General features: G+C 61.3%; 1 protein-coding gene across 1 annotated transcript in view; it reads left to right on the forward strand.

Annotated features, from left to right (window-relative positions):
* The first annotated feature begins 9,030 nt into the window (after positions 1-9,030).
* PKP1 (plakophilin 1) overlaps positions 9,031-14,676 on the forward strand; it is a 39,094-nt gene continuing 33,448 nt past the window's right edge. Inside the window, exon 1 of the mRNA XM_062211576.1 lies at positions 9,031-9,403. Coding sequence (XP_062067560.1) covers positions 9,202-9,403 — 202 coding nt within the window. The 5' untranslated portion in view covers positions 9,031-9,201. The remainder of the gene's footprint in view (positions 9,404-14,676) is intronic.

Below are 14,676 nucleotides of genomic sequence, written 5' to 3' on the forward strand. Positions count from 1 at the left end.
GACAGGCGGTGCCCAGTTCCTTCGGCCGCAGTAAACATGTGGTGCCTCCACTTCAGTGTCCCACTGTTTCTGGGCCCCTGACAGGCCTCCGAGTCCTGTCCCCACTGTCCCATTGCCCGCCCTCCCTATCCCCAGCCTGAGATCCCGAGCGGAGAGCAGGCATGGCTTTGCCTAAGTTGGGCTCCAGGGGCTCCCAGGGGTGCCCCACGCTGAGCCCTCTTGTCCATCCATTCCCAGTGGTCCCTGCTTTTCTGACCGACTCTCGGGACAGTGGCAGGGGTCAGAATGTCCTGTAGTAAAGGCCCCCGGGCCTCCCCTGCAGCAGGACTGGCAGATGCAAGGCACATCTGGCCCGCCGGAAAGGAGAGAGGGTGGCCCAACCCCAGCTGCCTGCCCTCCCTCCCGCTTCCTTGGCGCGGGTGGTGACCAGTGGAGCACTGAGGCCAGACCCCAACTCCTCAAGGGATCTTTGTCAAAACAGCGCCAGGCCCAGCCCAACCCCCAGCAGGGCCTGAAGGTGGGGGAGAGGGGGAGACAGGGACAGGAAGGGACGTCTGGCCCCGGGGATGGCGTGGCAGAGTGCGGGCATGGAATGCAGGCCGGCTAGGTGGGCCTTTCTGGAGCCATTTCCACATTGAGGGCACTGGAGCAGGCCTGCTGGTGATGCAAAGATGGGCTGGTGCCACACACACCCGGGAGAGTGGGACAGCTCACCCAGGAGGTCAGGGGGAGGAGCTCCTGCCAGCTGGGCCGGCAGGAGGGCTGTGGGGGAGGGCAGCATGGAGGCTGGCTCCGGAGGGCAGCGCTGTGCTGGGATTTGAATGGGCCGGGACAGGGAAGCAGCTGGGTCTGCCGAGAGACAGCTTGGGTGTCCGGTGGTGGCTCCAACTCAGGCCCAGGTGGTGGTGGCTACAGACTCTTCGGGGGCGGCCTGCAGCCCAGGTCTTATTGAGCACAGGGACACCCGGCCATTGCACTGAGAAGGCCCCTGGCCAGGGCTTGCAAACGAGGCCCTGACCGTGGCCATGGCCAAGGCCAAGGCCGTGCAGACCGAGTGCCTGCCACTCAGCAGGTCCCTCTCCTGGCCTGAGTCCCTGGAGCGTCTCACCTCCCATCAGTGCCCATCCACGGCCTGGCAGGCTGCCTGCCCAGCAGCTCAGAGCAGAAACAGTGCACAGGGTGCCAGCGGCCCCGGGTGTGGTGGCTGTCCTGCCTTGGGGCAAGGGCGGGTGACTCATCAAATTACCATGGAAGCTGTGCCGGGCTGGGGCTCGGCCTGGCAGGTGACGGTGAGACTGAGAGAGGGCTCTGCGGCCTGCTCAGCGCCACACACCCCGCGCCCCTTCCCTGCAATGCAGCTCCCACAGCCTGCCCCTGGGCTGTCGCTCCACCCCCAAACCCTGGCCACCGTCCCAGCACCTCCAGGAGCCGCCTCCTGGGGCCTCTCTTGCCTCAGCTTCCCTTTCAAGCCCCAAGCCTGTCACCCAGTCCCCACCCCTGTCCGCCTGCCCCAGAGGGAGGAGGAACCCGAGTCCCCACGGTGGGGGAGGCAGGGCCCAGACACGGAGGCCTTAGCCAGGCCAAGGCGCCAGGCTGTTCCCCACTGAGGTGCTCGCTCTGACGAGTCAAGGGCTAGCCACGAGCCGGCCTCTGGGAACCCTGCCTCCGAAGGCCAGCTTTGCAATTTCAGGAAGAACAGTGCCACACCTGTGTCCAGGACTGCTGGGGAGCAGAGGGAGGCGGGGACGGAGGTGTGAAGGCCTGGGCTGGGGAACCAGGCCTGGAAAATATGTCAGAGTGCACGGTGTGGACAGAGGGCCGCGAGGCAGGTGGCTGGGAGCTGTGGAGGGAGGAAGAAGCCCGGGCTCGGCAGTTTATATCTCGTACCCGTCCATGTGAGGTGGGTGCCACTACTCAGCGTTATAATGAGGACTCTGGGGTGCGGAGAGGTGAGGTGCACGCTCCAGGCTGCACACTAGCAGTGGCAGAGTGGGGCTGCACACCTGGCTCTGGCCCTGCGGCCTCCATGGGCCCCAGCCACCTGCCTGGCTCTCGCCGGACTCTGTGCTGCAGCAGCTGTGGGCCCAGAGAGAGCTGGGCACCGAGCAGGGCCCTGGGGCCTGAGTGCTTGCAAAACAGAAGAAGAAAGAGCTGGGGCCGGCACTGTGGTGTAGTGGGTAAAGCTGCCACCTGCAGTGCCGGCGTCCCATATGGGCGCCAGTTCAAGTCCTGGCTGCTCCACTTGCGATCCAGCTCTCTGCTGTGGTCTGGGAGGGCAGTGGAGGAGGGCCCAAGTGCTTGGGCCCCTGTACCCTCATGGGAGACCCGGAAGAAGCTCCTGGCTCCTGGTGCAGCTCCAGCCATTGTGGTACTCTATGAGTGAACTAGTGGATGGAAGACCTCTCTCTCTCTCTGCCTCTGCCTCTCTATAATTCTGCCTTTCAAATAATTAAATAAATCTTTAAAAAAAAAAAAAAAAGAAAGAAAGAAAGAGCTGGCGGTGAGGACCCTGCGAGGACATCGTGGGGCGGCCGAGGGGTGGGGCTCACTGCCGGTCTGGTGCTGACAGCAGTCCTGCAGCAGGGGCTGGGTCCCCGCTGTGCTACTCATCGCCTTCCTCGTCCCCGCAGCCCCACCCACCCCGCCCAGAGAGACCAGAATTGCAGCCTGAGAGTTCTGGCAGGTGGGTCGGGTGGGGGAGCCCCGGGCGCACCCCGGCCTCGCCCCTTAGCTGGCCCAGCCCAACAAGCCTGCCACTCCTCCCTGGGCCTCCATGCCCAGCTCCTCTGCTGCCTGTCCCTCCCCTGCCAGCCCTGCCCCCAGCTCCTTCCAGCCCTCTGGCTAGGGCCCCCACCCGGAAGAGGGGACTAGGGTTGTGATGCTCCAATGAGGGTGCTGCCCAAAGAGCTGGGAGAGAGGCCTCTGCTGGTCCCCTCCCCTCCCCACCCCCCGCCATGCCCATGGCTGGGAGCCTCTCTGTGCACTGCCCTGTAACTTCCAGGCTCGATGGAGCCCAGGTGGCCAAGGGTCACACCAGGAGGGCATCAAGGAGGTGGGGGAGTCTGGTCCATTCCTGGCCCTGGTACTGTGATGGCAGAGAGGGTCCAGGGTGGAGACAGGAGCCACTTGCTCTGAGGCCTCGGCTGCCGGGATCCCTGGGAAGATGGCTTCCTACATTGGTGTTCTTGGGACGTCTGGGACGGGGCAGGAGGTTGAACAAATCCTAACTTCCTGGGGTCGCCGTCCTTCAGGAAGTGAGAATGGCGGAGGGATGGGCTGTGTGTGCACCTCCAGGCTGCCCCTCCCGGCAGGCGGCGAGGACAAAGGACCACGGAGAGTCTGGCCTTCAGAGAGGCAAAGGCTTGGCCAGGATGCACTGAGCCCGGAGGACTTAACCCCAGCCTTACTCCAGAGCAAGCCTGCGGGGGGGGGGGGGGGGGGTTCAGTCCAGCAAGACACACGCCGGTGGGCACCCACTCCACCAGGCAGGCGGGAATGATGAGCACGCATCCTGTCCCTGGGGCCGCCCAAGTCACAGGGACGCGCGGCTCTGGACCAGGCGCAGAGGATTTAAGAACTGAGAGCCAGGACAGCGGCCCGGGCGCAGGAAGTGGGCAGGTCCTGCCCCTGTGTTGAAGGCCTTTCCATGGCCTCTTCTTGCTCTTGGAATAAGATTCAGACTTCAGACGGCGGCTCCGCTCGATGCAATCGTGGACATGGTGCACCTGAAATGAGGCTGGTGTGCAAAGAAAGGAAATTCTCCCGTCCCATCATTTTGGCTGAGTTGAGCACCGCACACAGAGCGTCTCCGTCATCCCAGAAGGCTGTGCAGCGCCCTGCTGCCCACCTGCCCATCTCGCACGCTGGCCAGCGGCCTCAAGGCCATGCCAGGCTCTCAGCTTTCTTGCACTCACCGTGCCCTCTGTCCCGAGCGCCTTTCCCCTCTGTCGGACGGGCAGCTCCCTGGCCCACTCCAGGTCTCACGGCGGCTCTAAGTCTTTCTGCATTTCCACCGCCTCTCCCCTGTTTCCTTCACACACTAGGTATTAGGTATCAGGCGTGAGCATCCCAGTAGCTCACGTACAACTTTGCTCCCTGTCCACCCCTTTCAAACACGAGCCCTGCACAAGATCCAGTCTTTGCTCGCTGTTGTATCCCCAGGGGCCAGTGTGATATCTGCCTGCTCAGGCACTCGATCTGTGAGTGGCCCCCTGGGAGGGTCCACACAGGGCACCGGCAGGCATCAGCGGGGGATGAGGGCTGGCAGGGAAAGGAAAGGAGGAGGGAGACAGCACCAAGGCTGATGAGCAAGTGGGGAGGGCAGGTGCAGGGCCGCAGGCTGTCCGATTCCCAGGTGGGCCAGCCTCGATGAAGCTGCCACAGGACCCAGGCTTCTCAGCTGGGAAAGGCTGCACAGTGGGGCGGGGGTGGGATGGGGGGACTGGCCTGGAAGTTCAGTGGCGCCTGGAGCAGAGGTCAGCTGCAGAGGGACTGGGCAGTGACACGGGGCCGTCCGGGCAAACACAGAGATCCAGATGGGGAGACACCCTCTTCCAGCTCTGGTAGCAGTTTGGGGTCCCCATGAGGGGGGCAGGGGGACTGGAAACTGATCCAGGAGACACTTCTTGGAAGAAGCAGGACCTGTAGAGCCCTCCTATCAGCCTCTACCCGGCTGGTCCTCCCTCCCCTCCCCGCCCCCTGTCTCCAGCAGGTGCCCCTACAGGGCAGGAGGTCTGGCTCCTCCAGCGCTGTCTCCTGGGTGCCTCGGACAGCGTCTGTTCCACAGTGATGCTCAGTAAGAGCTCGCTGACCGGCAGAATCCAGGTCCCTCGGCTGAGCGAACGCTGGGCCTATGGGAGGCTGCACCCTCCGGAGACAGGGGCCCTCGTGCCGCAAGTCTTGTTTCAGAATCCAGTCTGGGCCACTCCTGCACCCTCCAGACTCAAATTCACCCACACCCACTGGAACTTTTCACCATCTCACTGCATACTCAGCATTTCACAGCTCGGCTCCTGTGGCAGCACCTCCTTCACGTCTGTTCTCGCGTTAGGAGGGTTCCCCATACTTCTGGCTGGTTTCTGAGACACTGCCACACATGGAGGAGGGCTCAGGCAGGCAGCATAAAGAGCTGATGGAGGCTAGGTGTGGTGGGTTAAGCTGGTGCTTGGACATCCACATCCTATATCGGAGGGCTGGTTCCATCTTCCTGGGAAGCCACAGGAGATGGCTCAAGTGCTTGGGCCCCTGCCACCCACATGGAGACCCACATGGAGCTCCTGGCTCCTGGCTTCAGTCTGGCCCAGCCCTGGCTGTTGTGGGCATTTGAGGAGTGAACCAGGAGATAGAATCAATCTCTCTCTGTGTCTCTCTCTGTCTCTCTCTGTCTCTCTCTCTCTCTCTCTCTCTCTTTCTCCCCCTCCCCCACCAGCTGCCTTTCAAGTAGAGGAAAATAAACTTTTAAACAAAAATTTTTTACAGAGTTATGGAAAGAGCTTTGGCCAGCTGGCTCCACAGCATACACCTGAGCCCTAAACCTTCCACCTGAACACATCCCCCTCACCTGGGCCCACAGCGCATGACTTCGGCCTGTCTCCCTCCCCCACCCCACTCCGCCCTCACTCCATCTCCTAGGTCAGAAGTCAGACCTTGGCCCAATCTTGGCTTCACCTTTGTTGATGAGCTCCCTCACCTAAAAAATCATTGTTTGTTACCTCCAGAGAACTGCTGACGGGATGAGACAGGGCAGTGTGTGCATGGTGGGCCTGCTTGGGGCCGGCACTGTGGCGTAGCGGGTAAAGCTGCCTCCCGCAGCGCCAGCATCCCATATGCACACTAGTTCAAGTCACGGCTGCTCCACTTCCAATCCAGCTCCCTGCTAATGCACCTGGGAAAGCAGCGGAAGATGGCCCAAATGCTTGGAGACCTGGAAGAAGCCCCTGGCTCCTGGCTTCAGTCTGGCGCAGCTCTGGCCATTGTGACCTTTTGGAGAATGAACCAGCAGATGGAAGATCTGCCTTTCAAATTAAATAAATAAATCGTAAAAAATAAAAAGATTCCCCTGCTCTGCAACCCTGACACGTGCAAGGGAACCAGGGTGTTAAGGCCAGTGTGTACTCTGCAGCCCTCAGATCCACTCCCTCTCTCAACAGATCTGGTGCGGGACCGAGGACGGGGCTGGCACCGCAAAGCTAGTCCATGGCACGCTGGAACCGGAGCCCAGCTGGCCGGACATTCACGCCACGGGATGGAAATGGGTGCTGCTAAAAGGTTAATCCACAAAAGAGGCTTGAAGTCACTGCTATCACAGGCCGCGGCAGGGAGGCGGGCTGGCCGTGCCAATGAGGGCTCTGGCACTGGCATGGCCACGGGGTGGGCACAGGCCCCGGGTCCCGGCTTCCTGTGCTTGTCTCTGCCAATGACCAGCAGAGTGAGCGCACTGAGCCTCAGTTTCCCTATTTGGAAAAAGGTGGGGCTGTCGGCACCTCCGTCACAGAGTCACCATTCAGAGTCAAATGCCACACTTGGCATGAACCACCCGCTTGTAGGCATGGTATTCGTAGGAGTATAAGAGATGCTGTCAACTGCCACCCGTATGCCAGAATAAAGTCAGTCGCCAAAGAGTCAGGAAATCGTTTTTAAAGCTGAGCTTCTCACGTGGCAATAGTTTCAAAGGTGGTCAGTGTCCACTTGCACGGGCTTGCCTTTTTTAGGAGCAGGGGTTACTCCAATCGCCTCCCTGAGGGCCTTTCTATATCCTGGAAGGCAGCAAAATTATCACTATTTAAAGACTTAATTAACTTTTATTATAGCCAGCACAGAAGGTGCTAGATAGGCCGAATGTGTGATACAATGGCGCTGTGTTTTATACACTGCCATGTATACTTTATAGCACACTGGGCCCTTGCATAATCAGTGTGCACAGAACTTTAATGCCCATTTTATGAGTCTTTTGTCAGGGCGGCAGGATGGGGTGGTGGATGGAGCACTGGACCGGGGGTTGCCAGGCCTGGTTAGAGTGGAGGCTTTGCCCCCTTTAGCGGGCACACCACGGTCCAGCTCCCTGCCTCCACATCAGTGAGATGCTGGCTGGGCCGGGAGAACCCCCAGGCTCCCCCCGCCGTGGCAGTGTATGACTGGCAGCAGAATCCTACACCTGGTTACAGGTGTTGAACTTGGGCATCCCTCCACGGTGTATTTTTGATCACCTCTCTGGTTTATTTGATGCTAAGTTCTTAGGAATGCAGCTCCCACATGTTAAGCTGTGGAGACTATAATCTGCTTTACCCTAGCCTGCTCTGCCTGTGGCTGCCATGAATGCCTGCCGACAACACTCACTTCCCAGGAAGCGAGTGGGTGACCTTCATGTGGCCCTTGACATGGTCACCCGTCCTCCAGATCTTTCCTGGGATCTACTTCTCATTTCTGGTTGTCCCTAAGTGAAGTTTGCACCCCAGCAATGACAGACGACAGCAAGGGTGACTGCTGTGACAGCATCACACAGCAGGTGGGAGCCGGAGAAGTGGGACAGCGATGGGGCCGCACTCTACACAGAACAGCAAGGGGGTCCAGGAGCAGAAGTGCATCGGGGGCAGGCATTGTGGGGCAGCAGGACCCCACATCCCATATCAGAGTGCCTCGTCCGAGCCCTGGTTACTGTGAGCTTCCAATCCAGCTTCCTACTACTGCACCTGAGAGGCATTAGACAATGGCCCAAGTGCTTGGGCCCCTGTCACCCGTGTGGGAGACTAGGATGGAGCTCCTGGCTCCTGGCTTTGGCCTGGCTGTTGAAGGCATTTGAGGAGTAAACCAGCAGATGGAAGATCTCTCTCTCTCTCTCTCTCTCTCTCTCTCTCTCTCTCTGTCACCATACCTTTCAAATAAATAAATCTTTTTTTTTTTAAAGAGAGAAGTGAGTCCCACATGGTCAGCCCCTCTTGTGTTGCCTCTTAGGAGATGCCCAGCCCCTGTTGCACCCAAGTCCCTGCTGTGGGCTCCCTCCATACCCACAGTGGGTGCTCCATGAGAGGGGTCCCTGCCTGTGTGACCCCCAGGGCAGGAGTGCAGGCCAGGGAAGAGCACACCAAGGTCCTGGGACAGGAAGCCCACTGTGGGAGAGGGCTGTAGTGTGGGAGGCCAGGCAGCTTCAGGCTGTCCAGCCAGAATCTGGGTAGGATTCAGGTTCGCCTTAACTGGTCTTAGATTAGCCAACCTTCAGCCACCCCTCCATTCAGAAACAGCTTGTGTCCAGGCCCCTGATATGTAAGGGGACTTCAAACACCTCCTAGAGAATGGGAACTAAAAGATAAGTTTGAAAGCAAAAAGATTTTGAAACCCATGCATAGATTGTTTTCATTGTATGCCTTTTCTGTGAACTCTCTGTGTACCTGGGGCATTGGTTCAGGGACCAGGTGCATTTTCTGTGAACTCTCTGTGTACCTGGGACATGGATTTAGGGACCAGGTGCTGCGTTTAGAGAAGCCCCACTGTCCACAAGGTGTTTTGCCTGGGCTCACGGACATGCGGGAGAGTGGCCAGTGCCACTTGGAAGTTGCACGTCCCACATCTGGTCTTTCATAAAGCCTTCCTCCTTACCCCACTGGAGTAGCCCAGGCTGCCCCTTTTCCGTGCAGGAGCAGTGCGTGGGCTGGCCCCTGCCATGAGCTACGCGCGAAGGGAGCTGCACCTGACCCCTCCGCTGGGCCTGGTCAAGAAAGACATCCGAAAGACAGGTCTCCCCGGCTCCTTGGTGCGCTTGCTCCAAGGGCCCGCAGAGGCAGAACTAGGGGCGTCTCCTGGGGCTTTCTGCCATCGTGGGGCAAGAAGGGAAAGGCGGAACGGCCGGCAGCGCGCCGCGGCCCGCACTGGGGACTGGCAGCCCTGCCCCCAAGAGCGCTGGGCCGGCAGCGGCAGCGCCCTGCGGCGGGCGTCCGAGGCGCGCGGCGGCGCGCAGCCGGCGAGTGGGAGGTGCAGGCTGGAGGTGGTATATCCTGTCTGGCGGAGGGCGGGCCTCGCCAGTGCCACAGAGGGACGAGCCGGGGGTAGAGGCGCCAGGAGCAGCTGCCGGGAGCCTCAAGCAGACCGCGCACTCTATGGCCATAGGGAGCCGCTGAGAGCCAGAAGAGCACGCTCCCGCCGCCTGCTGCGCCGCACGCCCTCCTGCGCCTCTCTGCCCGCCCGGCCCGGCCCGCGCCTCCCGCCACCATGAACCACTCGCCGCTCAAGACCGCCCTGGCGTACGAGTGCTTCCAGGACCAGGACAACTCCACGCTGGCCCTGCCGTCCGACCAGAAGATGAAGACCGGCACGTCGGGCCGGCAGCGCGTGCAGGAGCAGGTGATGATGACGGTCAAGCGGCAGAAGTCCAAGTCTTCCCAGTCGTCCACCCTGAGCCACTCCAACCGAGGTAAGGCCCGGCGCCCGTGCGGCCCGCGGCCACCGAGGGGTCGCGGAGTCCCAGGGCTGTCGGCCCCGCGCGCGAGCAGCGCATCCCCAGCCGTGGGGACCGGGGGCGCGGCGGGGCGCGGCGGGAGCTCTACCGCGCACTAGTGGGCGCGGCTAGGTGGCTCGCCGGGGACCGCGCTGGGAACGTGTCTCCCGCCCGCCGGCCGGAGGCTGAGAGTCTGGGGCTGGAACCCTGGATCCACACGGCTGGGGAGAGGGCACTCGGCTCCCTGAGGGCTGTGTACCACCGGCACCTCAGGAGTTCCCAGGCTCTGGATGCGCCCCTGAACCTGTCCTGGGCCGCCTGCGTCGGAAGCTCGGGCTGAGCTGGGCGGGGTGAGGGGGTCACCGAGGCCTGAGTGTGGACTCAGGAGAGAGCAAGAGGGGATCGGAGGTGGCACCAGGAGCAGGGATGAGTCGCGGGACCTCCCGCTGGGAAGAGGCAAGGCTGCCTTGCAGTGAGCCAGGGCAAGGGGCTCCCCAACAGCTAAGGCAGAACCCCCCTTCCCACAGATTCTCCCTGCAGCACTCGGCTTCAGGAGAGCCACAGGCTCATGGGGGAGAGCGAGAAGCGAGGGCGGCTGGGAGGGGGTCCCTCCAGGTCCACGGAGACCTGGGCTGAGCCGACCATGGCACTTTAACAATCAGAGTGCCCGCCTCTGTGGGTGACATGGTCTCCCGGTGGGGGAGGCTTGGAGAAAGTCTTAGGACCCCTGAAACTGAGGGGCAATCCCAACAGGGGCATTTGCCGGGAGTGTTTCGGCCAGACACTTCCTGCAAGAACTGCACGCAAGGCAGCAGGCCCCAATGCGGACACTTGTTTCTTCCACTTTTTAATTTTACCAATTTTCAAATGTTAACAAAGACTCTACCCTTAGTGAACCAGAACAGGTCAACCATGACTAGCAGACAGGGAGGGGCAGTGGACAGTCAGAGGAGGAGGCAAAGGAGACAGACCCCTGCCCGTTCTCCCCGCCACACACGCTCACACGCACACACATACACACACACACGCAGGCAGGCACAGCCACACACCCGGCAGCTCCACTCCCTCGGCCTCTGCCTCCATTCCTGAGCTGCCCCTGGGCCCAGCTGAGAGAAGCAGGAGGCAGATCTCCCACCCCCAGACCTGGAGGCCTGGCTGCTGGGTGCCCTTTACCGTTGCCCCTGCCAGGGCTCCGGGCTCCTCTCCTTTGATTTCCTGTCTTGACAGTTGCTGACGAGCCTCTGTGGGAAGCAGGTCTGGCTACAGTAGGGGGCATAGCTCAGTCTCACCTGCTGCCCCCTATGTGAGACCTGCCCACCCATTCCCACTCTTCCCACTCCACGGCAGCCTGAGCTCCTGGCTCACAGCGCCAGGAAAGTCCCAAATCTGCTCCGGGTGCCCCGGATGTTCTGTCTTCTGCCCACCGTGGGGATGCTGGCCGGACGTCTCGGGCCAGGCCGGGCTGTTGCTGTTCTGTCCTTGGTCTTTGAGGGTGACGTCCATCTGATGGGGCCTGGATCCCTGGGTTGACTCTGATGCCTGCCCTTCCAGAAGCTGTCCAAGGACTGTGGATGTCGCTGTGTGTCCCTTACCTGCAGCCTCTGGGGAGGTTCCCAAGGGGTGTCAGTTTCCACAGCGGCACCCGAGCTGGAAGAGGCGGTTCGGTCGCTTGGAGCTGGTGTTTCTGGTTTATCTGGCTTTGTTTTCATCAGATTTCTCTGTCCTCCCCATCAGAAACGCCCAAGCCTCCCTGCTTGCTCCGTGGCCATCTCCACTCACTCTGACCCCTCTCGCTCTTGCTTTCTGCGGCCGTCAGCCTGCTGGGTTCCTGCGAGGGAGGCGTTGGCAGCCGGGGAAGGGTCACGCCCTGGGCCCTTTCCTGGGTCCCCCAGAAAAACGCGGATGCTCCTTCGGTCTCCTCCAAAAGTAAGGAGCTGGCTTCTCTGGAGTCTTTGACCCTCTTGGGCCCCCTGAATCCTACCCAGGGCCCCCTTAATTAAGAAGCCTGGCCCCACGCACAGGTGCCCGTCCCCATGTTCCCGGTGTCCGAGTGCCTTTCCTCTGACCTTGGCTGCCGGGGCTCGCTCTTTGCTGTCAGCAGAAGGGATCTGAGCCCTGCAGGCTGGACGGACCCAAGTGGAAACAGCCTGGCTCCCAAAGGCCCATCTGCCCTCCACCCCTCCCAGGCTGCTCCCCAAGTCCCGGGGAGGGGGCAGGGGCCCTCAGAGGCCTGCTGTGGACCTGCCCACCACCTTAACTGCCCTATGTTTTCAGGGTGCCCCAGTGTGCAGCCAGGTGACTGTGTGGGAAGCCAGAGGAAGCCGAGGGGGACGTGGCCACAGGCAGAAGTCTTTGCGGGCACACGTGGTCTCCCTGAGGGTGGGAAAAGCCCTCCAGGAGCCCTGGGGGGTGCAGTACACTGCTCACCCGGCCCGAAAGGTGACGCTTCCCCACCTTGCAGGTCTTCCTGATCTCTCACATCCGGGAATCTCTTCCTAACGCTCAGCCCATCTCCCCCACCCCAGCCCCTCACACCTGCCCTGCCCCATGAGCACATCTCACACTCCCAGTTCCCAGCACAGAGCTCCACTCCTCACGTCCCCTGTCCTCACAGGACGCTCCCAGCACTGCCAGCGCGCTCGGCCTGGCCGCTGTCTCGCCGCCTCTCTGCAGCCAGAAGCTTGTCTCCTTCCTTCTCCAATCTTGCCAAGCCTCTTCTTCCCTCTGATCAGAAATACGGGTTGGGGTGACACTGGGCCAGGGCAGGTGCCTGCCCCACCTTCTCCATCGCTGGGCCTGTTCAGGTCCTCCTGGGGGCAGGACGCGCAGTGAGGGAGCCAAAGTCCGAGCCCCCGCCTTTGGGGGCTTCGTGCCTGTGCGTGGGGCTGTCTTGGTTCTGCTCACTCTTCCTGCCCGTAGGCCCTGAGCAGGCACGGCTGGGGGCACGGGCAGGGGCAGGAGGTCTCCACCGCAGAGCCGAGCCAAGCTAGGCTTGCGAGGAGCACATCCCATCTCTTTACAACGCATCTTGGCGTGAAGCTGGGGTTTCAGCTGGAATTTCTGTCGGCCTGTTGCAACACATGCAAAAATGCTGAGTATCCTAGGGGCTTCTCTCCGGATCCGCTCCCTTGCTCAGCTCGTAGGCAGAGACTTTGTAAACACAGATTCCTCTCCCTACGCACCAAATGGTCCGTAGCAGAACCAGGCAAGTGCCCTGTGCTGGGCTGTGACCCTGGAAGGTCTGTGATGTTGGAACTAAGTAACATAGCAGGATGTCGGACAGCCTCATGAGAAGCACTGGAGGCATACAGTACTCATGGATGCATGTACACACAGCACACATGCAAATGTGTACATTTATTTACACACACAACCCTCACACCACATGAATGCACACACCTACACACACAGGTGTACACACACAGACACACCCATGCATACGTGCGTGTCCTACCTTGCAGCTTGCGCTGGGGCAGGGGCGTCCCCTCAGACCAAGGTGTTGGACAAGGCCCTACCTCTCTCTGCATCTCTGCCGCTGTGAGAGGCTGGATTAAAATCATCTCTTAGCCGGCGCCGTGGCTCAACAAGCTAATCCTCCGCCTTGCGGCGCCGGCACACCGGGTTCTAGTCCCAGTCAGGGCGTCGGATTCTGTCCCGGTTGCCCCTCTTCCAGGCCAGCTCTCTGCTGTGGCCCGGGAAGGCAGTGGAGGATGGCCCAAGTGCTTGGGCCCTGCACCCCATGGGAGACCATCTCTCAAGTGCCGAGACAACAGCACTCTCTGGAAACAGGCCTGTAATTCTTTCCTGCCGCTTGCTGCAGAGCCCCCGCCCCTGCCCCCGCCCCAGGAAGCCCACCAGGCTGAGCCTCAGGCAGGCAGCTCAACCCATATGACCAGTTCTCGCCCACTCTTTGATGCGGCTCCACGTGGACTTCCCTGAGAATTTTAAAAAATGAGAATGCCTGGGAACAACACACACACATGCATAGATGGACACTTAATGTAGTAGCTGGTGACAGGTTTTTACCCTGGACACCAGCCAGGTGGCCGGCTGACCTCCATTCCAGCCCCTGCCCACTGGACCCATGCCCTGCCCCCGTGCCAGCCCTGTCTGGCCTAGCTCCCGCATTCCAACTAAACCTCAGGTTTGGTAGCAGCTGGGCCCAGATCAGAGAGCACGGTGGGGCGGCGGCAGGGCCCGGCGAGCGCCCCGGCTGCTCTGCTCTGTTTGCGTACCCAGCAGAGGGCCAAGAACCACACAAGTGCCCGTGAGGCTGTTCTGTACTCCTTGCCCTCCTCGCCTGCTTGCACAGGCATGGGGCTCCCCGCGGCCAGGACACGGCCCACTGCCGCCAGCTCTCGGATGCTCTCCGGGACGTCGTGTTAGAAGTGTCTCCCGTATGACGCTGAGCTTCCCAATATTCCAGGCCTGGGCCTGGGCACCAGGGGTGGCAATGATTCCAGGGAGTGAAAGATTGTGGTGGAAAGATAATGGCTTCCTTCCTTGGGTTTTTTCATGCTGAGAGACAGGTGGGCTTGGTTCAAGTGTAGAAGAAGCTGGAAGAGGCGCCAGCTTCGCGGAAGACAGCTTCAGCAAGAGGTGGGGCCCCAGGGCCTGCGGGGTGCCAGGTCCTCTGGCCAGCCAGGGAGACGGACTGGGAGGGGAGGGCAGTGGCGGGTGTGGGACTCCCCCTCTGGCCCCTGGGGGCAGCCTGTGGGTCACGTAGGCAGGCCCGTGTCTGTGGAACCTGGTGTTGGGAGGGAGGTGAGGTGGTGTCCAGTGGAAGTGGAAGCCCCTTTGCTTTGGGGAGCCCCGGCCTGCCAGGGGGAGACCCAGGCCTGCTTTTGCTTTCGGGGAGGAGGGCACAGAGGCGGGCTGGCACACACAAAGTGCGGCAGCCGCACCCTGGACAACGCCCAAGCCGCCCAGGAAAGCCCACAGCGCGGAGTGCTGACATGGTGGTGTCGGAGGGCGTGGGGTGCTCCGGGCCGGGCGGGGCCGCTTTGAGAGAAGCAGATCCCTGTGCGGGCCGGGCCTGCTGGGGGTGGGCTGGGCTGAGCAGAGGAGAAAGAAAGCTTCAGGTGCAGTGGGTGTGGCCAGCTTGAAAGCTTGGAGGTGGAAGGGGATGAGTCAGCCCCCGCTGGAGAGAGCATTCCACAGCCCCTCCAGCAGGAGCCGCCTCCATTTCCCAAGGGTTTGTGGGTGAGAGAGCCGGGGCCGCCCTGGGACATGGCAGAGAGTTAGCCGGT

This window comes from Lepus europaeus, chromosome 14 (genome assembly GCF_033115175.1).
Source record: "Lepus europaeus isolate LE1 chromosome 14, mLepTim1.pri, whole genome shotgun sequence".
Lineage (NCBI taxonomy): Eukaryota > Metazoa > Chordata > Mammalia > Lagomorpha > Leporidae > Lepus > Lepus europaeus.